This window comes from Oncorhynchus kisutch, linkage group LG24 (genome assembly GCF_002021735.2).
Source record: "Oncorhynchus kisutch isolate 150728-3 linkage group LG24, Okis_V2, whole genome shotgun sequence".
In the NCBI taxonomy this organism is placed as follows: domain Eukaryota; kingdom Metazoa; phylum Chordata; class Actinopteri; order Salmoniformes; family Salmonidae; genus Oncorhynchus; species Oncorhynchus kisutch.
The window spans coordinates 23,754,903-23,780,130 of NC_034197.2; the positions used below are offsets into that span (position 1 = coordinate 23,754,903).

At 41.5% G+C, this 25,228-nt stretch overlaps 1 protein-coding gene and 1 long non-coding RNA gene across 3 annotated transcripts; one reads left to right on the top strand and one right to left on the bottom strand.

The window, feature by feature from the left end:
* Nucleotides 1-310: 310 nt before the first annotated feature.
* Nucleotides 311-23,739, bottom strand: actr8 (actin related protein 8). 2 transcript variants are annotated; one of them, XM_020459375.2, is made up of 13 exons: nucleotides 23,464-23,739; nucleotides 22,937-23,107; nucleotides 13,849-13,959; nucleotides 12,704-12,808; nucleotides 12,369-12,542; nucleotides 8,203-8,296; nucleotides 6,907-7,039; nucleotides 5,046-5,199; nucleotides 2,055-2,150; nucleotides 1,767-1,910; nucleotides 1,369-1,642; nucleotides 961-1,124; nucleotides 311-792 (listed from the first exon to the last, which is right to left on the bottom strand). In XM_020459375.2, exons 1-13 carry the CDS (start codon nucleotides 23,605-23,607, stop codon nucleotides 649-651), a joined length of 1,908 nt encoding a protein of 635 aa, XP_020314964.1. In that variant the 5' UTR covers nucleotides 23,608-23,739; the 3' UTR covers nucleotides 311-648. The 2 variants fall into 2 exon arrangements, with proteins under 2 accessions (XP_020314964.1, XP_020314965.1); XM_020459376.2 differs by having other exon boundaries at nucleotides 1,770-1,910; nucleotides 23,464-23,736.
* Nucleotides 22,022-24,872, top strand: LOC109869308 (uncharacterized). The gene is made up of 3 exons (XR_002252013.2): nucleotides 22,022-22,148; nucleotides 22,495-22,760; nucleotides 24,736-24,872. It is a non-coding gene; the product is annotated as an uncharacterized LOC109869308 (long non-coding RNA).
* Nucleotides 24,873-25,228: the final 356 nt, after the last annotated feature.

Below are 25,228 nucleotides of genomic sequence, written 5' to 3' on the forward strand. Positions count from 1 at the left end.
AATGGAGGAAACACCGTACACCTGGCGACCTGGTCAGCGTGCACTGCGCCTGGCCCGCCACAGGAGTCACTAGTGCGCGATGAGACAAGGATATCCCTACCGGCCAAACCCTCACTAACCCGGACGACGCTAGGCCAAATGTGCGTCACCCCACGGACTGCCCGGTCGCGGCTGGCTGCGACAGAGCCTGGGCTCGAACCCAGGGTCTCTGGTGGCACAGCTAGCACCCGGGCGGCCACGTTCATAATATGCCTCAAATCTAATTTCTTCCAACCTACATAAGGTCTATAAGAAATGTCAAAACAGTAAGTCCTTCAAGAAATAAGTATGTTTTTAATCAAATTTAACATCCATAATGCCAGAAGAAAGAAACTGTGAACAAAACAGCTATTTAAACAATCTACCACACAGGCACCAGTTAAACTGTCAGAAAGACATGCAGTACACGTTACACTACACAATATAAGGTACTAAGAGAGAGATGTTTGAAGCCTACGAGGGACAGTGCCCAGGTTAAGTATTTGCCTTATATTGTGTGTCCGACAGTCTTTCTCTGTGAGTAGTACCTGTGCCAGTGTTTTACTGTCTAAATTAATGGGCTTCTCCCTCTGTGCTCCCTTGTTCCAGTGGGATGTAGTCTGAGGTGGTTCACCAGACAAACGCAGCCCTCTCCCTCAGCATGCGCACACCAAAACGCTGCCACTCCCTCTGGTGGATCCACATCTCCTGGGTGGTGTCCAGGCAGGCCAGCACCGCTCCCCCCTTCCACGAGATCAGGCGAGGGTCCATATCCTGGAAAACACAGCCATTAAAACACCTCTGCTTGGAGCGATACACAAACTCCTGCAAGATTGCATTTTATACCCACTGTGTTAGACTAGATATAAACACCTGGTCTTCTGCATGCCTCAAGACCATGTTAGTCCACTGTAAAGCCAGTGTACGTAGAAGCCAGTGTACCTTGGGTCGTGTGATGACCTCCACGCTCTCCACCACCCTGCGGAAGGAAGGGGGCATCTTGTTGAGGATGCGGTGCTGCAGGAACTCCTGGGCCCTATGAAACAGCAGGCCTCCCCCCACCACCAGGATGGAGCTGTACATCTTCCTCTTGGTCTCGTCAGATGCTGGGCACAAACAAAATACACACAAAACCTAACATTCCCCTATCAAAACATCCAACATTGGAAACCACTGCTTAGAATTCGCAATTTACCCTCACTTCATAACAGAATAATGAATATCATGTCCAATTATGTTTTATCTATATCTTATGTTTATTATTTTGTGTATGTTACCTCGTGTTTATGGTAGAATAAAACAAGATACTGTATTATAGGACAGAGTTTTGAAGCAGGGTATTTTGCTTACCACAGCAATCGATGCTGTGTAGGATGGCTTTGTCCAAGCCTAGCGCTTTGCCCTCAAACTGGGTCATGGCAGTCTTCCTGGAGAGGAGTGCTGAGGGAGGCTCCTCCATCTCTGCTCCCCCCATCAGGCAGTCGTTCTGGGAGTGTCCCAGCTCCACATCCTGCCCATGGGCCCCACCTCCACGTTCTGAGGGGTCCCCACCCTGGCTGCTCAACTCCCCCTCGAACCCAGGCGGCTTGGGAAGGGATTTACGCTCCGCTGAGGCTTTAGAGGACTGAGCATAATAATGGGAGAGGGAGGATGAGATGGAGAGAGGAGGAAGGGAGAGGTGGAAACAGAGAGAGGAAGTATCAGCCAATCAGATAGTTCTAATAGGATCGAGTCAGGTGTTCCTAGACTACCTGGTCCTGCTTGCTCTGGGTTCCCAGTAGGTAGTGTTCATCATGTGGGTCCTCTGGGTCACCCTGAGATCTGTGCTGCAAGGAGGTCATCTTCTGGCCCACTATTCCAAACGTGGTGGGGTAGAACAGGGCCATAGGAGCCTGAGGTACACAAACGACACATTGTGACAGCATTTATTATGTCATATTTATTATAGTCATCTTCAATATCAAAATTGGGCTTCAAAACCACAATCATCCGCTTTACCACTGACAGCCCTTCCCTGACTGGGTGTGTATACATACCTGCAGTTTCTCATCCCCAAGTCGAACCTGGTAAAGAAGTGCAGGGGACTCTGGGAAACGGGTGCGGAACTCGTGGTCTTGAAGCCCAGAGATGTCCTGGAGAAAAAGGGGAAAGAGCTGAGCATGTAGAAAAGGGGTATCCCCTTTTATTCCTACGCCCCGTTCTTCAGTAACGCACCTTATTTCAGCTACGGCCTTATAGCCCAGACGGAAGACCATGATTCATTAGTTGGCCATTTGAAACGGCCATGTTGTGATGTAATGAAATAAAAGCCATAACCATACAGTTCGCACTTCAAGACCAGGGTTGGAGAGTCCTTACATTGAAAAGTGCACCAGGGACTTAGTTATTAGAGCACAACATAGAAGAAACTAAATCAAATTTGAATGTCACATGTGCCGAATACAACAGGTGTAGACCTTACAGTGAAATGCTTAAGTACAAGCCCTTAACCAAAGATGCAGTTAAAAAAAATACCTAAAAAATAAGCGATAAGAAAAACAAGTAATTAAAGAGCAGCAGTAAAATAACAATAGCGCGGCTATATACAGGGTGCACTAGTACAGAGTCAATGTGTCATTGTGCAGTGGCACCGATGTCAAGGTAATTGAGATAATATGTACATGCAGGTAGGTTTGTTTAAGTTTTAGAAAATAAACAGAGAGTAGTAGCAGGGGGGGCAAATAGTCCGGGTAGCCATTTGATTAGCTGTTTGGGAGTCTTATGGCTTGGGGGTAGAAGCTGTTTAGAAGCCTTTTGGACCTAAACTTGGCGCTCTGGTACCCCTTGCCGTGCGGTAGCAGAGAGAACAGTCTTTGACTAGGGTGGCTGGAGTCCGATGATATTTAGGGCCTTTCCTCTGACACCGCCTGGTATAGAAGTCCTAGATGGCAGGAAGCTTGGCCCCGGTGTACTGGGCCGTACGCACTACCCTTTGTAGTGCCTTGCGGTCAGAGGCCGAGCAGTTGCCATACCAGGCAGTGATGCAACTCGTCAGGATGCTTTCGATGGTGCAGCTGTAGAACCTTTTGGGGATCTGAGGACCCATGCCAAATATTTTCAGTCTAATGAGGGGGAATAGGTTTTGTTGTTCCCTCTTCACGACTGTCTTGGTGTGCTTGGACCATGTTAGTTTGTTCGTGATATGGACACCAAGGAACTTGAAACGCTCAACCTGCTCCACTACTAAGGGCCTCCCAGTGGTTAAAGGCGCTGTACTGCAGCGCCAGCCGCGCCACCAGAGACTCTGGGTTCACGCCCAGGCTCTGTCGTAACCGGCCGCAACCGGGTGGTCCGTGGGGCGACGCACAATTGGCTAACCGAGGTGTTTCCTCCGACACAATGGTGTGGTTGACTTCCGGGTTGGATGGCGCTGTGTTAAGAAGCCGTGCGGCTTGGTTGGGAGGAGGACGCATGACTTTCAACCTTCGTCTCTCCCGAGCCCGTACGGGAGTTGTAGAGATGAGACAAGATAGTAGCTACTACAACAATTGGATACCACGAAATTGGGGAGAAAAAGGGGTCAAATTCACACCAAATTCACACCCTCAACACGAGGGGCCCCCGTGTTGAGGGTCAGCATGGCGGATGTGTTGTTACCTACCCTTACTACCTGGGGGGGGGGGGGGGGGGTCAGGAAGTCTGGGATCCAGTTGCAGAGGGAGCTGTTTAGTCCCAGGGTCCTTAGCTTAGTGATGAGCTTTGGGGGCACTATATGGTGTTGAACGCTGAGCTTTAGTCAATGAATAGCATTCACACATAGGTGTTCCTTTTGTCCAGGTGGGAAAAGGCAGTGTGGAGTGCAATAGAGATTGCATCATCTGTGGATCTGTTGGTGCAGTATGCGGTATGCAAACTGGAGTGGGTCTAGGGTTTCTGGGATAATGGTGTTGATGTGAGCCATGACCAGCCTTTCAAAGCATTTCTTGGCTACAGACTTGAGTACTACGGGTCGGTAGTCATTTAGGCAAGTTACCTTACTGTTCTTGGACAATGGTGGTATGCTTGAAACATTTTGGTATTACAGACTCAGACAGGGACAGGTTGAAAATGTCAGTGAAGATACTTGCCAGTTGGTCAGTGCATGCTCGGAGTAGACATCCTGGTAATCCGTCTGGCCCAGCAGCCTTGTGAATGTTGACCTGTTTAAAGGTCTTACTCACATCGGCTGTGGAGAGCGTGATCACACAGTTGTCCGGAACAGCTGATGGTCTCATGCATGTTTCAGTGCTACTTGCCTCGAAGCGAGCTTAGAAGTTATTTAGCTCGTCTGGTAGGCTTGTGTCACTGGGCAGCTCTCGGCTGTGCTTCCCTTTGTAGTCTGTAATAGTTTGCAAGCACTGCCACATCCGACGAGCATCAGAGCCAGTGTAGTACGACTCAATCTCAGTCCTGTATTGACACTTTGCCTGTTTGATAGTTCGTCGGAGGGCATAAACTTATACGCTTCCGGGTTAGAGTCCCACTCCTTGAAAGTGGCAGCTCTACCCTTTAGCTCAGTGCGAATGTTGCCTGTAATCCATGGCTTCTGGTTGGGGTATGTAAGTACAGTCACTGTGGGGACGATGTCCTCGATGCACTTATTGATAAAGCCAGGGACTGATATGGTGTATTCCTCAATGCCATTGGAAGAATCCCGGAACATGTTCCAGTCTGTGATAGCAAAACAGTCCTGTAGTTTATCATCTGCTTCATCTGACCACTTTTTTATAGACTGATTCACTGGTGCTTCCTGCTTTAATTTTTTCTTGTAAGCAGGAATCAGGAGGATAGAGTTATGGTCAGATTTGCCAAATGGAGGGCGAGGGAGAGCTTTGTACACGTCTCTGTGTGTGGAGGTGGTATTTTTTAACCTCTGGTTGCACATTTAACATGTTGATAGAAATTTTGTGAAAATAACTGTTTCTTAAAATGGACAAGTTAAAGAAGCTCCTCCCTATTTCAGGCTGTTTTCTTCCGATTGATGCCTTGTGAATTTTATGTTTAAGTACCTGGTCAAGGTGGCAGAAGGTCTCTTTGAGCTGCTGCAGCAGGATGCAGTCCAACCTGTTGGAGAGCTGACACTCCCTGTAGGGGAAGCCTGCCCTCTGCAGGAGCCAGAAGAAACAGCGGGTGACATCAGCGCCTCCGTATGCCAGACACAGCCTGCAGGAGGACAGACATGTACAGTCGTGGCCAAAAGTTTTGAGAATGACACAAATATACATTTTCACAAAGTCTGCTGCCTCAGTGTCTTTAGATATTTTTGTCAGATGTTACTATGGAATACTGAAGTAATAATTACAAACATTTCATAAGTAACAAAAGGCTTTTATAGACAATAACATGAAGTTGATGCAAAGAGTCAATATTTGCAGTGTTGACCCCTTTTTCAAGAGCTCTGCAATCCGCCCTGACATGCTGTCAATTAACTTCTGGTCCACATCCTGACTGATGGCAGCCCATTCTTGAATAATCAATGCTTGGAGTTTGTCAGAATTTGTGGGTTTTTGTTTGTCCATCCGCCTCTTGAGGATTGACCACAAGTTCTCAATGGGATTAAGGTCTGGGGAGTTTCCTGGCCATGGACCCAAAATATCAATGTTTTGTTCCCAGAGCCACTTAGTTATCACTTTTGCCAAGGTGCTCCATCATGCTGGAAAAGGCATTGTTCGTCACCAAACTGTTCCTGGATGGATGGTTGGGAGAAGTTGCTCTCGGAGAATGTGTTGGTACCATTCTTTATTCATGGCTGTGTTCTTAGGCAAAATTGTGAGTGAGCCCACTCCCTTGGCTGAAAAGCAACCCCACACATGAATGGTCTCAGGATGCTTTTTCCTGTTGGCATGACACAGGACTGATGGTATAGCGCTCACCTTGTCTTCTCCGGACAAGCTTTTTTCCAGATGCCTCAAACAATCAGAAAGGGGATTCATCAGAAAAAATGACTTTACCCCAGTCCTCAGCAGTCCAATCCCTGTACCTTTTGCAGAATATCAGTCTGGCCCTGATGTTTTGCCTGGAGAGAAGTGGCTTCTTTGCTGCCCTTCTTGACACCAGGCCATCCTCCAAAAGTCTTCACCTCACTGTGTGTGCAGATGCACTCACACCTGCCTGCTGCCATTCCTGAGCAAGCTCTGTACTGGTGGTGCCCCGATCCCGCAGCTGAATCAACTTTAGGAGTCGGTCCTGGACCTTGCTGGACTTTCTTGGGTGTCCTGAAGCCTTCTTCACAACAATTGAACCGCTCTCCTTGAAGTTCTTGATGATCTGATAAAATGGTTGATTTAGGTGCAATCTTACTGGCAGCAATATCCTTGCCTGGTGAAGCCCTTTTTGTGCAAAGCAATGATGACGGCACGTGTTTCCTTGCAGGTAACCATGGTTGACAGAGGAAGAACAATGATTCCAAGCACCACCCTCCTTTTGAAGCTTCTAGTCTGTTATTTGAACTCAATCAGCATGACAGAGAGATCTCCAGCCTTGTCCTCCTCAACACTCACACCTGTGCTAACGAGAGAATCACTGACATGATGTCAGCTGGTCCTTTTGTGGCAGGGCTGAAATGCGGTGGAAATGTTTTTTGGGGGATTCAGTTCATTTGCATGGCAAAGAGGGACTGCAATTAATTCAATTTTATTGGTCACATACACGTGTTTAGCAGATGTTATTGCGGGTGTAGCGAAATGCTTGTGCTTCCAGCTCCGACAGTGCAGTAATATCTAACAGTTTCACAACATATAAGCAAAATACACGTAAATCAAAGTAAGGAATGTATTAAGAATATATATACATATATATCAGAGCGGCATTGGACTAAGATAGTATAGAATACAGTATATACATATGAGATGCATGATGCAATATACCCACCTGGAGTTGCGGTGAGACACCCCGTCCTCCACACAACACAGACTGGTCTTCTGGTCGCCCACGTCCACCACACAGGCACTGCTCAGGCCACTGCCGAAGGTAGCACACACAGACTCCTGGTGGACTACGATCGCTGCAGACCAGGGAGCGACAATCAAGTTTCAAAGTCACATACACAAGTACAGCTAAATGCATTTCTGGCCAGCTCTAAACCCAACAACGCAGTAATCAATAACAATGTTATACTAAACATAACAATGTAGAACAAAAACACAAGAAATAGAAATAACAATTACAAAAAAAGCAAGCAAACAAGCTATATATACAGGATCAGTTCCAGTACCATATTTACTAGGGGTGTGCCGAGTAGCCAGACAAAACGAGTATCCTAACAGATCTGGGCAAATTTCTGGATAAAATTACGGTCCTAGTATTTTTTGTAATGATACGTGATGAAGAAAAATGTATATTTTCTGGTGACAGCACGCATCTTTCTCATGTCAGTCAGTAACGTGAGAGGTTCTACATGGTCTAAATAACTCCACTGGCTGTCTTTAAAGAGAAGGGCGGGCTGTACTTTGATCCTGCTGCTCTGGTTGGATAAGAGTGAAGAGCTGTATTTCTCCATCCACTCGGTTCATCATTTCACCAGATCAATTTTCCTTGCATGTTTTTGGTCTGATCATTCAGATTGCTGCTGCATGGCTACTACTATGATAAATCACATTGCAAGGACATTTGCTATAAAGCTATCAATGTGCACAATATCTAACAAGCAGGCAAGGGTATGGAGAGAAAAAATGAAACACTGATGCGCATTCTGACTGAGTAACAGCAAACGTGGCTGCCTGTTGCAAGTTGAGTACACAGACACACCTCTCTGCCCGCTGCTCCTAATCTACAGCTTTTTTTGCAGTGAGAACGTGCAGGGAGGTAATTGCCAACATCTACTTAACACTTCATTTTTTTCAGATCACGAGTATCATCCGATCCGACTATTAAATGTCAACTTACGGATATGAGTACGTGGGTAAAACAAAGTGCAAAAGTAAATATGTATAAGGGAAAGGTGACTAGGCATCAGGATATGATAAACAGCAGTGTATATGATGATTGTATGAGTGGGTGTGTGTAAAGTCAGTATAAATGTGCATATTATGTGTGTGAGCAAATGATGAAGTGAGTGTATGTGTGAAGGGCCCTGTAAGTGTGCATAGACAGTGCAACAACAAAAAAACATGAATAATACAAGGGTCAACTCAGGTAGTCCGTGTAGCCATTTAGTGTGTATTGTACCTGAAAAGCCCATGTTGAGCAGCAGCATGTTGACCAGTTCCTTGATGTGATGCCTGTTATAGATGTCAGGGACTAAAAGGATACATCTGTAATACTGCCAACCCAACAAACAAAAGATTAGATCAGAGTACAAAATAAAACTGACAACAACATTGTCTCTGCTACATGTTATGATTTGTTAGGTTTAGTCAGGTAAAAAAATATATATACAGTACCAGTCAAAAGTTTGGACACACCTACCCATTCAAGGGTTTTTCTTAATTTTTACTATTTTCTACATTGTAGAATAATAGTGAAGACATCAAATCTATGAAATACAACATATGGAATCATGTAGTAACCAAATCAAAATATATTTATATTTGAGATTCTTCAAAGTAGCAACCCTTTGCCTTGATGACAGCTTTGCACACTTTTGGCTTTCTCTCAACCAGCTTCATGAGGTAGTCACCTGGAATGATTTTAATTAACAGGTGTGCCTTGTTAAAAGTTAATTTGTGGAATTTCTTTCATTCTTAATGCATTTTAGCCAATCAGTTTTGTTGTGACAAGGTCGGGGTGTTATACAGAAGATAGCCCTATTTATGGCAAGAACAGCACAAATAAGCAAAGAGAAACAACATTCCATCATTACTTTAAGACATGAAGGTCAGTCAATCCGGAAAATGTCAATAACTTTGAAAGTTTCTTCCTGCGCAGCCGCAAAAACCATCAAGCGCTATGATGAAACTGGCTCTCATGATAAGGATATTTGTAGAAATGGTTACAATGTGTATCGCACTGATCAAGTTAAGAAAGGTGGGGGTGTGGCTATACGTGAAGACTAAAATCCTTGTAACTGTGGCAAAGTGTGAAAATTTGTAAACAGTTGGAATTTCTTGCTTTGAATCTTGAGGTTTCAAAGGGTCTCTCTATAACTGTGATTGGCTGTTATAGACCCCCCTGCTGTTAGAAATACTAAAGTTCCTAAGACAACCCCACGCTTTATTTGTAAGAGACATTTATTTGAAGAGTTTAATGAGCAGGCTTTCTTTCATGATTTGATTTATTTTGACTGGAGTAAGATTGAGCTTATTCCTGTGGAAACTGCATGGAAATTCTTTCATGATGTTTTTCCCAAATAGGAACCAAACAAGAAAATCATGTTCTGATGCTGATTGGCTTATTTTTAGGCAGCTACAAAACAAGTGTTATTTTCTTCTCAGGAAGACCAAGTCTGAATATTTTATGTCTCTTACCACTGATAACCTGTATGACCCTAGAAAGTTTTAGAAGGCTATTAAGTCTGTCTGGTAACAGTAATGTTAATTAATTACCGTCATGTGTATTGAAGGACTCTGTTGCTGTATTTGACAAAACTGAAATGCTGAATTGTTTCAATGAGCACTTTGTATCATCTGGTAGGCTGTTTGATTCAGTATCCTCGGTCTTTGTACAACCCCGTGTGGATGAACCAGTGAGAGTTGGTAAAACTTTTTGCTTTTTGCCATTTTCAGTGCAGGTGGTACATAAAAGCCCTGAAATCCATAGATCAGAGAAAGCTTGCAGGTCCTGATCTTCTTGATCACTGATTTTTTTTTAACTGGCAGGTGATTGCATAGCTGAACCACTTACATATCTGTTCAATTTAACTCTGGAATGTAATGAAATTCCAAAGATCTAGAAATCAGCATTTGTCCTACCACTTTTAAAAGGAGAAGATCAACTCTTAAATAATTATAGGTCAATCTCAAAGCGGTCACCCCTGGTGAAAATACATGAAACTCTTGTTAGTGAACAGCTAAAAGAGTTTTTATATACTAACTATTTCATCAATGTACCAATCGGGCTTCAGGGAGAAGCATAGCACAATTAAAGCAGCCATGAAGGTTTTAAATGATATCACTGAAGCCTTTGACAAAAAACAGCACTGTGTTTCACTTTTTATTGCTCTCTCTAAGGCTTTTGATACAGTTGATCATGCTATACCGAGGCAGAGATTGTCAGGCGTCGGTCTTTCGGCGCATGCAGTTGCATGGTTTGCCATCTATCTGTATGATAGAACTCAGTGCACTCAATTTGATGGGCTCATGTCTGTTAAACTGTCTGTCTGTAATGGTGTGCCCCAGGGCTCTATACTTGGTATTAATATAAATAATTTAGAAAAAAAATTGCAAAATGCGCAACTTCTCCATTATGCTGATGATACTGTAATTTGTTGTGCTTTGTCTTTCACAAAAGATTTCCAGAAGTTGCAAACTGCTTTTTATACTGTTCAATTGAAGCTTATCCTCAATACTAACAAAACTAATGGAGTTTTCTAAAGCAAGAAATAGACCTCTGAACCTTTCACCTATTACTACCTGCTCATGCAATGAGATTAGAATTTTATCATCTTGGAATTTTAATTGACGAAGGCTTCTTTTAAATTGCATATTCAACAACTTACAAAAAAAATTAACTGAAGCTGGGATTTTATTTGAGGAATAAGGCATTTTTCTTTTGAAGCCAGAAGGAGGCTAGTATCAGCTACATTTATGCCTATACTAAACTATGGCCATATGTTATATATGAATGCTTCCGCTCAGAGTTTGAGATCAATTGACAGCCTTTACCATGGAGCGTTGAGATTTATTTTAAACTGCAAAATCCTTACGCACCACTGCACTTTATATACCAGGGTTGGCTGGCATTCTCTAGTCAATCGTAGGCTCACTCTGGTACACTTTTATTTACAAAGCCATTTTGGGGTTACTACCATTAGGGCATTTTTATTGTTCAGAAATGTGGTGGGTACTCTCTTCATTCGCAGGACTTTATCCTGCTAACTGTTACAAATGTCCGAACTGAATTTGGTAAAAGGGCTTTTATGTACTCTGCGCCAACGGCTTGGAACACCTTACAAAATACTTTTAAACTGGAAGAACTTGTCCCGCTTGGTATTTTTAAATAATTATTGAAGGATTTTGAGGCCGATTGTTGTTAATTTGCTGTTTTATGATTTTGTTATACTCTTGTGAATGATATGGTATTTTACTAGATTACCTGTAGTTTTTCTTGTTGTCTGTCTGAAATTGTGTAATGACTTAGTGCTGCCTATCTTGGCCAGGATGATCAGCCCTTCCTGGTTAAATAAAGTTTTTTTTTTTTATTAAAAATGAGGGCCGCCATAGGAAAGGAAGACCCAGAGTTACCTCTGCTGCAGAGGATAAGTTCATTAGAGTTACCAGTCTCAGATTGCAGCCCAAATAAATGCTTCACAGAGTTCAAGTAACAGGCATCTCAACATGAACTGTTCAGAGTACACTGCGTGAATCAGGCCTTCCTGGTCAAATTATGGCAAAGAAACCACAACTAAAGGACACCAATAATAAGAAGAGACTTGCTTGGGCCAGAAACACGAGCAATGGACATCAGACTGGTGGAAATCTGTCTTTTGGTCTGATGAAACCAAATTTGAGATTTTTGGTTCCGACCGGCGCGTGTCTTTGTGAGACGCAGAGTAGGTGAACGGATGATCTCTGCATTTGTGGTTCCCAACGTGAAGCATGGAGGAGGTGTGATGGTGCTTTGCTGGTGACACTGTCAGTGATTTATTTAGAATTCATGGCACACTTAACCAGCATGGCTACCACAGCATTCTGCAGCGATACGCCATCCAATCTGGTTTGCGCTTAGTGGCACAATCATTTATTTTACAACAGGAAAATTACCCAACACACCTCGGGCTGTGTAAGGGCTATTTGATCATGAAGGAGAGTGATAGGGTAAGCCAGATGACCTGGCCTCCACAATCACCCGACCTCAACCCAATTGAGATGGTTTGGGATGAGTTGGACCACAGAGTGAGGGAAAAGTAGCCAACAAGTGCTCAGCATATATGGGAACTCCTTTAAGACTGTTGGAATATCATTCCAGGTGAAGCTGGTTGAGAGAATGCCAAGAGTGTGCAAAGCTGTCAGCAAGGCAAAGGGTGGCTACTTTGAAGAATCTCAAATATAAAACATATATTTTGATTTGTGTAACACGTTTATGGTGTTACTACATGATTCCATATGTGTTATTTCATAGTTGTGATGTCGTCACTATTATTCTACAATGCCCTTCAATGAGTAGGTGTGTCCAAACTTTTGACTGGTAATATTCAGGCACTGTAGTGTGAAGTGAGCCAATTGTCTGTCCTGTACCTTGAGGTCTTTTAGGGGGATTTCCAGTTGTTTCTGGATGACGTGGCTCCAGATGGCCTCCAGATCGGCCAGGACAGCAGTCAGAGAACCCCCTGCACCGCCGTGCACGTTGAGCTGCCCCCTGCTGATGGGCCAGTGCACGTTGTAACAGTCAGTGGGGTTTACATACAATGCCTGCCATTAGGACAGAGGGGAGAGAAAACAAAGCGAGAGAGGAGGGAGAAATCAATGATTGACAAAAATCGACAAAGGACTTATATACTAAAAACTATTTCTGAAAGTAACCTGCTCTTTAACATGCATGTATTGTGTCCAGATGTGCTGTACTCCCTCACCTCCTCTCCCACCAGGTGCTCTGGATGGTGTGCTGTGGTGGTCCACTTCATCCTGGAGCTAGTGTCCAGACCTGCTGGTCGAATCAGTCTGTTATAAGACCTGGCCTGCAAGACAACACACCCAAACAGACTATCAAACCGTCGTTCACGAGCTGCGAGACAACAGGATGATTTTGGCAGGACAGTATAGCCTACATGAATACAAAATGTCATAAATGATCAAAGTTTGTACCGACATATGTTGCTTATTGAATATCATTACAGAATATACATCCTCCAATTACAATTTTTGCCCACACATATTGTCTCAAAAAAATGTTATATTTTTAATACCCAGTTAGGCATACATACTTTCAAAATAGGCCATCACTACAGTCAATCGTGAATGATGATAATTCTTCAGGTTTTACCTGTGAAACATTCAACCTGCATCTGCATGCCAAACATTTGATCTCAGTCAGTTTAATGGGAATATGCATTGAGCTTCTACCATTACTTTTTTTTTTGTCAATTAGAGCATATAGTGTTAAACTACTCCACCTTCCTGTATTTGTTTCCAATCCAAGCAATTTCAGCCTAGTGCCGCGCACTGTTGAGTTTTGGCCGCATAAGAAAAACAATGTGAATATTCTGCTAACCATCCTAAAAATAAATGACTACGGTGGTGTTTTGGTGTAACAATGTTACACTATGCTATTTTTTGGGGTTGTGTAGAACACTAAATAATTTGTATGTGAAATTCCAAGGCAATTGATTTAGCTTTGGTCTAACTTTACTAAACGAGAACCATTGTGAAAAGTGTCGGAGCAACGTTCTGGAAGCACTACACCGAACAAGCTAATTGAAGCACACTTATCCTACTTTTTGCCATGAGCCAAATTTGGTGACGCAGAAACAGCGCAGTGACTATAAGAGACAGGTTGTAATGTCAGACTGAAATACGGAACAAATCTACATATTTTTTGTAAATTAGTGGTGTTTGAATTTGTTGATAAAATGCAGGAAATTATTGTTTGTAGAACAAAATCTGGGACTGTCCCGCACAATCAGAGACATGTGGTCACCTGATTGTGCTGCAGAGCACACATACACACCGGCTACATAGGTAAAGATACGTAGAGCCCAGCACATACAACTACACACACCTGTTCAGCAGACACTGGCGTCCTCCGCACGCCATTGGACATCTTCTTTGACCAGATCGCCTGGTCAACCATTTTGAGACCATTCTGCCTCTGTTCATTACTCTCTGGTTTCTTTGTTGAGAGAGAGTACACATTATAGGATTATAAGGGTGACAGTGTGTATATGTGTGTGTTGGTAGGGGGTCCATTTCACACCATATGTATTGAATTAAAAATCAAATAAATTGTGAACATGAAAAATAAAGTTGAGAATGTAAACATATTTTTGAGGACGGGTGAGATAATGATGTTGAAATCAAAAACCAAACATTTGAAAGCAAAATGTATAGAATTGTAAACAAAAAATAAGACATCAAAAGCAAAACCCCAAAACTTGTAAGCAAATCATTTAAAAGCGAGAGCAAAACTATGACAAATAGATTTTTTTTATATATTTGAAAACCATTGTGCCTACGCTCTTGCCTGCATGTACTACCTTTTCGTTACGCTACTTGTATCTTTGCTTTCGATGTCTGTTGCTTTGCTGTCCCTGCCAGTCTTTTCGATTGCGAGTTTTGGCATAATTTTTCCGTGAAGGGTGGGGTATAGAGGGAGGAGTAGACAATGAGTCTCCATTGGTCCGCTAGTTTTGGAGTGACGGTTTGTCTTAATCCAATCAATGAATATGATAAGTACGGTAGGCAATAGGCAAAAAATATTTTAATTTTTTTCATTAACAACAAATCAATACATAAAGCACATGAGGGAACACAAGCATACATAGATTACAAACAATGGACAATCGAGCTAGGGGGTACAATATCACATTACAATTACACAAGGACCTTAAGGGACATGCATATACTTACAATTCTAACAGCTTTTTTGTTAGTAGAGCATTTAACCGTCTTAAAATACAGTTCAATTTATTTTTGTAGGGTACGGAAATGTGGTTTTCTGTTCGTAAATTTACATTTGTGTATATGAAATTTGTCCAAAAGAATAATGAAATTAATTACATAAAAATGTTTCAGCTTATTTCTATTGTATGTAAAGAACCCAAACAGTACATCTCTCCACAATAGTGTGAAATCTTCATAAATGTGTTCAATTATAAACCTACTGATGTCTTGCCACAGTTTTCTTACATGCATACAATGCCAAAAAAGATGCAACACTTTTTCTGGGTGGTCATTACAAAAGGAGCAATTTGAGTTGATGTTTTCCTTAAACTTCTTCATTTAGTGGTTGGCAGGACAATATTTATGAATAATTTTAAAGGAAACTTCCTTAATTTTGTTAACAAGTAGGTATGTGTGTGGCAACATCCAAACTTTTCTCCAACAGATATTATCAATAAATCCATTCCAATAAGGCATGACATAAGGTATAGATACAACATCCTGCTGAAACAAGGATCGTATCGCTCTGTTGTTGAATGGACCAAAAGAGAAACAAATCTTTCCTACTGATGAGTCAACAGGGTCAATAGAAGGTAGGCTCTGAGGGTCAGGTCTTGACACGTTCCTGAATAACAGAGCAACACCTGAGGGAATGGCGTCTAAAACAATTGCAAAATCTTTAGGTGTTACACGGACCTTGTAAAGTGATAAGAATTCTTTATAACTGAGTAAAAGACCCTCTGCATTTACCAGTTGGCTCACCAATAGGATATTATTTCGGAACCAATATTCTAAAAACAGAGAGGTATTTTTATACAATATATCCCGATTATTCCATATATAATATCTGTGTGGAGAAAAATTGTGTTAAAAAATTAAGAACCATGACAAGAAAACCTGCCGATGAAAAGCAAGAAAGTTTCACTGGAACTTTGTCAATATTATAATTGCAAAACAACATGAAGTTAAGGCCACCAAAAGTAGAGAAGACATGATGAGGAATACAATTCCAGATAGAAGTGAGTCTTCTTATGAATTGTTTGATCTTGATCTTAAAAGTATTATTTAAAGTAGTAAAGTCCAGAAAATTCAGTCCACCATTCTCATAAGTGTTCATTACAACAGTTTTCCTAATGTAATGGGTACGGTTTCTCCAAAGAAAGTTGAAAAGCATCTGGTCTATCTCCTTGCTTATTTTACTGTCAAGATATAAAGATAGAGCACCATATGTTAGTCTAGAGATACCTTCAGCCTTGGTTATTAGGACTCTACCTTTTAAAGATAAGTCCCTCTGTAGCCATTGATTTAGTTTCTTCTGGGGTTTTTTAATAAGAGGGTTCAAATTTAGTAAGCCTCTAGACTTCTGATCCTTTAATGGTTCTGCCTAAATATGGAAGTTCTTCTTTTACTGGAATACCATAATATGAAGGTGTCACACAATCTTTGACAGCCATGAGTTCACATTTCTTAATGTTAAGATATAGACCAGACGCTTTGGAAAAGGATTGTATCACATTGATCGATATGGGAATTTGGTTAGCGTCTTTCAGAAAAAGTGTAGTATCGTCAGCCAGCTGGCTTATAATAATTTCTTTACCAGCTATGGAAATACCTTGTACAGGACTATTATTTAAAGAATTTGCAAGAAGTTGGGTGATTAATAAAAACAGGTACGGAGAGAGAGAGGAATTAGGCAAGGTTGTCCTAACTCAAATCTATGTGAGGTGACTTGTTTCAGTTTGATAGAGCTGTTACCATTTGCATAGAGAGTCTTAATAGCCTTACAGAAAGAATCCCCAAAGCCAAGTCTCTCAAGGGAGTGGAAGAGAAACTGATGCTCTACTGTGTCAAATGCTTTATAAAAATCTAAAAATAATATGAAGCTATCCTCAGTTATTAGGTCTGAGTAGTCAAGTATGTCTAATACTAGTCTGGCATTGTTAGAAATATGGCTGTTCCTCATGAAGCCAGACTGTGTTTCATCAATGATTGCATCCAGGACTTCTTTAATTCTTTTTGCAAGTAGTAAGGCTAATATCTTATAGTCATTATTTAAGAAGACAAATTGGACGCCAGTTATCGATGAGCAGCACTTCTTTTTTAGGCTTAGGTATCAGTGTTATTAACCCCTGACTCATTGTAGGAGGGAGAACATTGTTTTTAATACTCTCTAAAAAGACTTCAAATAGGAAGGGAGCTACTTTAAATCATTTGTAAAATTCTGATGTAATTCCATCAACACCTGGTGATTTATTGTTCTTTAGATGTTTGATAGACTCGATAATCTCTTCAACTTTGATGGGTTCATCACACTGTTTAGATTCTATATCACTGATAGAGTGAACATTATTCACGGAGTTTAAAAAAAACATATCTGTGGATTCCTGACAGTACGTAGAACTATGCCATTTTCTGTAAAAATTGCTTCAGTATTTTAGCGATTACTTTTTGGTCATCTGTAATAACACCATCAATGTTTAACTTATGGATAGTGTTATTTTTAGAGTGAAATTTCTCAAGTCTAAAGAAATAGGATGAATTCTGTTCTCCCTCCTCACTCCATTTTTTCCTAGATCTAATAAAGGCTCCTTCTGCTTTTAATTTATATACACTGCTCAAAAAAATAAAGGGAACACTTAAACAACACAATGTAACTCCAAGTTAATCACACTTCTGTGAAATCAAACTGTCCACTTAGGAAGCAACACTGATTGACAATACATTTCACATGCTGTTGTGCAAATGGAATAGACAACAGGTGGAAATTATATGCAATTAGCAAGACACCCCCAATAAAGGAGTGGTTCTGCGGGTGGTGACCACAGACAACTTCTCAATTCCTATGCTTCCTGGCTGATGTTTTGGTCACTTTTGAATGCTGGCGGTGCTTTCACTCTAGTGGTAGCATGAGACGGAGTCTACAACCCACACAAGTGGCTCAGGTAGTGCAGCTCATCCAGGATGGCACATCAATGCGAGCTGTGGCAAGAAGGTTTGCTGTGTCTGTCAGTGTAGTGTCCAGAGCATGGAGGCGCTACCAGGAGACAGGCCAGTACATCAGAAGACGTGGAGGAGGCCGTAGGAGGGCAACAACCCAGTAGCAGGACCGCTACCTCCGCCTTTGTGCAAGGAGGAGCAGGAGGAGCACTGCCAGAGCCCTGCAAAATTACCTCCAGCAGTCCACAAATTTCTCAGAGAACACCAAGATTGGCAAATTCGCCACTGGCGCCCTGTGCTCTTCACAGATGAAAGCAGGTTCACACTGAGCACGTGACAGACGTGACAGAGTCTGGAGACGCCGTGGAGAACGTTCTGCTGCCTGCAACATCCTCCAGCATGACCGGTTTGGCGGTGGGTCAGTCATGGTGTGGGGTGGCATTTCTTTGGGGGGGGGGGCCGCACAGTCCTCCATGTGCTCGCCAGAGGTAGCATGACTGCCATTAGGTACCGAGATGAGAGCCTCAGACCCCTTGTGAGACCATATGCTGGTGCGGTTGGCCCTGGGTTCCTCCTAATGCAAGACAATGCTAGACCTCATGTGTGTCAGCAGTTCCTGCAAGAGGAAGGCATTGATGCTATGGACTGGCCCGCCCGTTCCCCAGACCTGAATCCAATTGAGCACATCTGGGACATCATGTCTCGCTCCATCCACCAACGCCACATTGCACCACAGACTGTCCAGGAGTTGGCGGATGCTTTAGTCCAGGTCTGGGAGGAGATCCCTCATGGATTATTTTAGTGTTCCCTTTATTTTTTTGAGCAGTGTATATTATTCCGTTTATTTTGTAACTCAATTAGTTCCATCTGGAGGAGACTCCCCCAAGAGGTCAGCTGGGGACCTCTGAGAAAGGGAAGTTATCTTAATGATCAACTTTTCCTCCTCAGCTCTTCTGGTCTTAGCAAGATTACTACCATATTTTCTAAGGTATTTGGACACCTCAAATTTAAAGAGCTCCCAGTTCTTGCAATAAGATTTGTCTTCACAAGCCCTTTCCCAAAAGTGTGAGAACAGATCTTTAACCTCAAATTTAACTATATCATTATTTAACTATATCATTATTTAACAATGAGCTATTTAGCTTCCAGTAGGATGCTCTACCAAGGTTCGTATCAGGGGTAAATATTTTGATATCAATGTAAAATAGCCCTATGGTCTGTGAGGGGAGTAGTACAAATATTTGTAGTAACACACTCACTATAAATACATTTGTATATAAGCCAAAATTCTATTCTGGATTGTCTGGAGCCTGTTTTGTTACTCCAAGTGAATGATCTTTCGGCCGGAAACCTCTCTCTCCATATATCAGTAAGATCAAACTTTTCCATAAAAAGTATTAAACCCAAATTCTGATTGGTTGGCCTACCTGGGGGCCATCCATCAGTTGAATTATCTATTGTAATGTTAAAGTCCCCTCCTATCAATAATAACGAATTGGGAAATTTAGATAACCAATGAAGTATATGTTTCTCTATAGATTCAAGCAACTCATCATTCTCATGTTTGGTGTTGTACCCGTAGAAGTTTACAGTAATGAGCGTAATGTCATTGTAACTGATCACAAGACAAATAAAGTGACCAAAGGGGTCACATTCCGAGTGTAGAATATTACCACCAAAGGTATTTTTCATTGTAGTAACACCGGCGGAGCGTTCAGATCCATGGGAAAGCCAAAATATCGTTGCCCCTTTGTGACCCTCCAGAAGTTGGCATCAGCCAAAATTAAGTGAGACTCTTGAAAAAATAATTGAAACCCAGCCTAACTGGGTTGAATTTCAACACCAGAAATTATGTTCAAGACCAAACCAAGGGTTATTGTAGTAAGAGAGACTAAAAACCCTCTTTAGTGTAATCAGGAACTATTCTGAGAAAACAACAAATAATAATTTAAATAAAAGGGTACCTACTATTTTAAGTACATATGAAAACAGATCATAAAATAATTGAATAAAGAATGTTTGACATATAAACGTTCTTAAGACCTTTTTTTGGAAATAAGTATTAATAACTAAATAGAACAATAACCGTGTAAAGTCAGAGCAGACCTGTATGCCCTTTAAAACAGTATCTTAGTTACGGTATACATTAAAAATAAATACAACTTTCAATCTTCTTCGTAAGTTTGTAAACAAAATAGGTCTTCTGGTCATACAAGAACAAACTAATACATTGAAATACCTGAGTATTCCTGAAAAATAGTCACCTGATGCTTGTTAGGTAAACAACATAAGGTAAATGAGAATACCATGGCTGAAACCATCAACCTGTTCCTTCTGGTGAGATTTTAGGGAGGAATATGGATTTCTGAACCGTTGATGAAGCCTCGTCCTCCAACGAAGTAGGCAGCCTTCCCCTCATTTCGTGCAATCTTGGTCGTTGGCCACAACTTGTCCCTTCTTTCTATGTCTTCCGGGCTGAGATGCTCGGCGAAACACATACCATGGCTCTGAAGGAAGGCCTTCTTCCTAGCAGCTTTCCAGACAGCATCCCTGTAGAATCTGGTAGTGAATAGGATGATGATACCCCTAGGTCTTGAATCGTTTTGCTGTTGCTTCTTGACGAGGCGATCCACAACGTCGATGGTATCACCAACTTTGTTCTTCTCTGCAGGCAAAACTTCTTGGCAGATACGGATAGCCTCTCCTCGCACATCTTCATTCTCCACCTCTGGCAAGCCGTAGAGTCTCAGGTTCCATTTTCTTGTGTATTGTTCCAGATCAGTGAGACGTCTATGGTAGACATTGTTATTCTTTTCCACCCTTTCCACATTTTTTTCAACTTTTGCCACTCTCGTTTTCACATCCTTGATTTCACCACATGCAAACTCCACAGTCTTTGTCAAGCCTTCGATAACCATGGTGTTCGCGCCTACCATTTTCTCAATGGCGTCACACCTGGAGTTGATGAGTAAGGAGAGGGTAGACACGATGTCAGAGTTCATGTTGGGTTTTTTGGAGGGTGGAGGTTTGCACGGAGTTAGGCTGGGTTTCTGTACAGCACTTTGAGATATCAGCTGATGTACGAAGGGCTATATAAATAAATTAGATTTGATTTAAAGAGGGGAATTCGTCATCTTCAACAGCATGATATTTTCCATAGGCCAAGCGTAGTTGTCTATAAGCACGTTTCTCTCTTGTTGATTAGCAATAGAACGGCTAACTTCTTCCTTTCTTTTTTTTGTCACGACTTTGCATGGACATGCCGAAATAAATGATCCAATTATCATTCCAGTAACAGGAAAGGTCTTTATATCTTGAACAAATAAAAATAGTAATGACTGTAAAGTTGTTGTTTTTTCACAATCTTTCTGAAGTTTGGTACGGAGCTCGGTAAAAAAGCGTCTGTTCAAGCCGCCATCTTGGCACCTAAGATTGGCAATAGAAAGAAGAAAAAATAAATAATAATAATAATTTAAAAAACTGTCTAAGTAGACGGTCTGACGTCAACACTACGCGCCAAATCTTCCCCCGTGCCCGCAGCAGCTCTTTTTCCCAACGCTATTAAGCCAAAAACACGCCCCGTTATTCAGAGGGGCGTTCTACTATGCTCCCATTGGCTAGCTAGCGTTGTCTCACTCACAGGAGATCAGCGCAGAGATGGAAAGTGTAATTTAACAATTAGCTTCATACAGTAAAGCAGGCCTATTATTATCATCATGTTTGGTAACATTTGCCAATTCATATATTTTCAGAGTTACAATGACTTGTAAAAGTGTCTCAGAACTCTGCTGAATTACCTCAATTGAAGGTCAACAAAGTTTACCTAGGCGACTTAACGTTACTAGGTCGGTATATGAAGTTGTTATATTAACATTAGTAGTCTATTATCAGGTAAAAGCAGATGCTTATTATTCATAATTTCGCTATTTATTAGCTAATCATTCAGTCGAATACGCTATGCTACAGCCATTGAATCTGTCTTTGAGCTTTAGGGACATTGTTATTATATTTTTCAATGTTGTAATACAAGGGCAAACGTTATTAATCAGTGACTGAAATTTCGCGCTACGTGATATTCACTTCCGGACTTGGAGAGCGCTCAAAGCCTTGAAGAACGCCTCTCTGAATAACGGGTTGTGATTTTGGCTGAACTGCATTGGGGAAAAGAAAGACGCGTGCCCGCATGTTCTGAACATGGCGAACCAGTTATCAACACCTGCGCTGAACGTTATGCAACAGTTAATCCATACGTTTACCTAAGTAGTTAGAAGGGTCAGAGCCAGTGACACATCAAATTATTGATTGGGTTAAGATGAACCGTCACTCCAAATCTAGCGGACCAATGGAAACTCATTGTCTACTCCTCCCTCTATACCCCGCCCTTCACGGAAAAATAATGCCAAAACTCGCAATCGAAAAGACTGGCAGGGACAGCAAAGCAACAGACATCAAAAGCAAAGATACGAGTAGCGTAACCAAAAGGTAGTACATGCAGGCAAGAGCGTAGGCAAAATGTATTCAATAGGATTGGTTGCTGGGAAAGTTGAACCGAAAACTATTTTTGCATTCGTTTACAAATATTTTCCTTTAATAATTGTCAGTTTTGCTCTCGCTTTAAAATGATTACGTTTTTAGGTTTTGATGTATTTTGTTTACAATTCTATACATTTTGCTTTCAATTGTTTGATTTTGATTTCAACATCCATTTCACCTGTCCTTGAAAATATTGTGATGACCAAACTAGATCATAAAGGAACAATTGTCCAGACAGAGGCTGAGTAAACGAATTGACGGTTTATTGACGGTTTATTGACCCAACTTTACACAGGCTACTGTTTGGCCGTAGCCCACGCCAAATAAATGAAAGATGCCCTACAAACCAACCGTGACCTTCTCTTGTGAAGAACAGACATAAGAGGAAGAACAATAGCTAAACCTGGTCTTAACTTCCAATGCTCCATCCCCCTGCCCAACCCCCCTCCACGTAACTCTGCCAACCACCAGGATGCCCTGCATCAGAACATTCCAGGCATTCCCGTGATTGACAGATAGCAGGTTGATTGGCATGTCGGACCCTGCGAACACTGGGTACTGGTAAGTACAACACAACCAACTAATAGCCTAACACAAAACACACAGCTGTCTGTGCGGGTCGCTACAATATGTTAACATTCTCCACATTATTTTTCATGTTCACTATTTATTCTATTTTAAATTCAATACATATGGCGTGAAATTGACCCCATATATGTTGGTCATTTTTGACTCACATTCAGGCCTTCTCTCACCAGCCATCCATCCTCATATCGGGGCTGGCACGTTTGTTTATGTCTGCGGGCTATGACGTGCGGGACAGTCGCAGGAAGCGTGTCGGTTGCTCTACCAATTCTCAATGTTTTCGATCCAGGGTGTAACACAACGATAAAGTTGCTCTGAATTTGCTGTGAAGGGAGATGTAAGGTCACAATATGTATTCATAAACAAGGAAGCAAACAGTACGGGGACTACAAGACAGAGTAACCTTGACATTGTAGTGTGTAATTGTGGGCTTTGGGTTCTGAGTTCAGTTTTTTTATTTTAAAAAATGTGACGTCGGAGTTTCAGTCCGCCAGCTAGTAGCGCCTTCGTAAATCGTTGAGTCGGCAAGCTGCTAGCTAGCTAACATTAGCCCATGTGTAGCTGCCATAGATAGCAGTCTTTGTACAAACTAAACATTATTCCCATATAATTATTTAATATGTTCGTATTTGAATCTCGTATCAATCCTTGGCCCTTTTAACGCTGCTTTGCAACTTACTTCTTGGAGAGGCTCTGGGATAACCGGTGGTGCGATTGGTCTTTTGATACCACGCTGTTCCTTTTCTTTCTCTTTCTCCTTCTCTCGCTCCTTTTCCTTTTCTTTCTCTTTGCCGTTTTCTTGCTCTCTCTCCGCTTGTGTCATTGTGGAGTGTCGTGGGCAATAAAGCTAAAACCAAATCTGTATCACAGTTTCTACATTAGTAGCTACTAACATAACATCAGTTTGCTGGACAACCATGACTATTCCCATGATTTTAATTGGGTGGCCGACCACAAAACGTAACAGGAAAAAGATCGTCCAATATCTACACTTAGCACACCAAAGAAAGAAGCAATGTAGTGTAATGACCCTGGGTTTATAAGCGCAGAGCCAATAGCAGGCTGGACTTCGGGCTAGAACGTCGAGGGTTCGAGACCTGCTCCCTGCCTGTTTCATTACACTGGTGTCAGAAGTGGGATTTTATATATATATACTGTATACTATATACTATATATTATATATATACAATTATAAATGGTTTACAAGTGTGGATATTTGCCTATTAGTTCCAGGCCGCCTGGAACTCAGAACTCAGCCAAAAGCACTGGTAGGCTGCCCTAGAAAGCTATGTAAATTAACACAATTAGTTTATTATGATCAAGTTCAATCCCCACAGTGAATGATTTTAAAGTTAGCTACAAATCTAAATATTTAGGGTGCGTTTGTCTATCTACTCTGATTTCAGAGCATTCTTCTCTGAGAGTGTCATATAACTGATGAATTTACAAATGCACAACACCAGTTGAATATGACCGTGTCAGTAAACATCGGCAAAAAACGTAATTAAATTGTTAAATAAATAGATACAAAAATTTTAACAATTCTAAGTAAAAAAAAAATTGTAGTAACTTCTTATAGCCCCTTTTAATGTTACAAAATCTATTTTCATCTTGTGCTAATGATGAGTTCACTCAGCAGCTCTTCCTTCTCAGTATTAAAGTCCAGACTATCAAACCTAGAATAAACTGTAAATAGTTCAGACTCTGCAAATACAATGCAATGCTTTTTCATTGAACATTGGGCTCAATGTCGTTGGTTGGTCGTCCAGAGAGGGATTTGTTCCCACCAATTTACGATCCTCTTCATTCCCACTTTGGGTCCATTATTTTACAGTTATGCTCAGTTCTGACACTCTCCCTACACATTAATCACTATATTTGCCACAACTTTATAATTCATGTACTTTTTATATTATGTATATCCTAATATGCACTTTTATCTCCCTTCCAGGAAACACAAACGTTCCTACCTACCAAAACTATCCTACAGGATTTGAAACAGCAACTTCTAAGCCTCCACTCCAACCCCTCCATTCAAACCCCTCATGTGCCTCTGTATTTCTGTGTAATAAATGTCTAATACTGGAACCCCTTTGATTTCATTGCATTCTCACTGATGCAGTACTACCCTGAACCAATTAAATGAAACTAAGTGTACTGAAGCTGTTGCTATACTGCTAAAACTGTTCAGTCATAATCACCAGTGCTACTTTGTTTGCAGCCACTAGTCAAAGGTGAATAATGTATTCTGTAAAAAATAATTACAATACAGTAATGCACTTGCTCTTCAGTAAAGTTCTGGCAATCTTATGTTGGAAACCGTATTCAAGGAAACCTAGAAACCTAATTATAACCTGTTTCTTAAACACCAGTAATATTGTAGGACAAGAATGAATGTGTAAGCTTTAGACAATGTCTCTGTCACAGGTTCCCAGGTAACAATA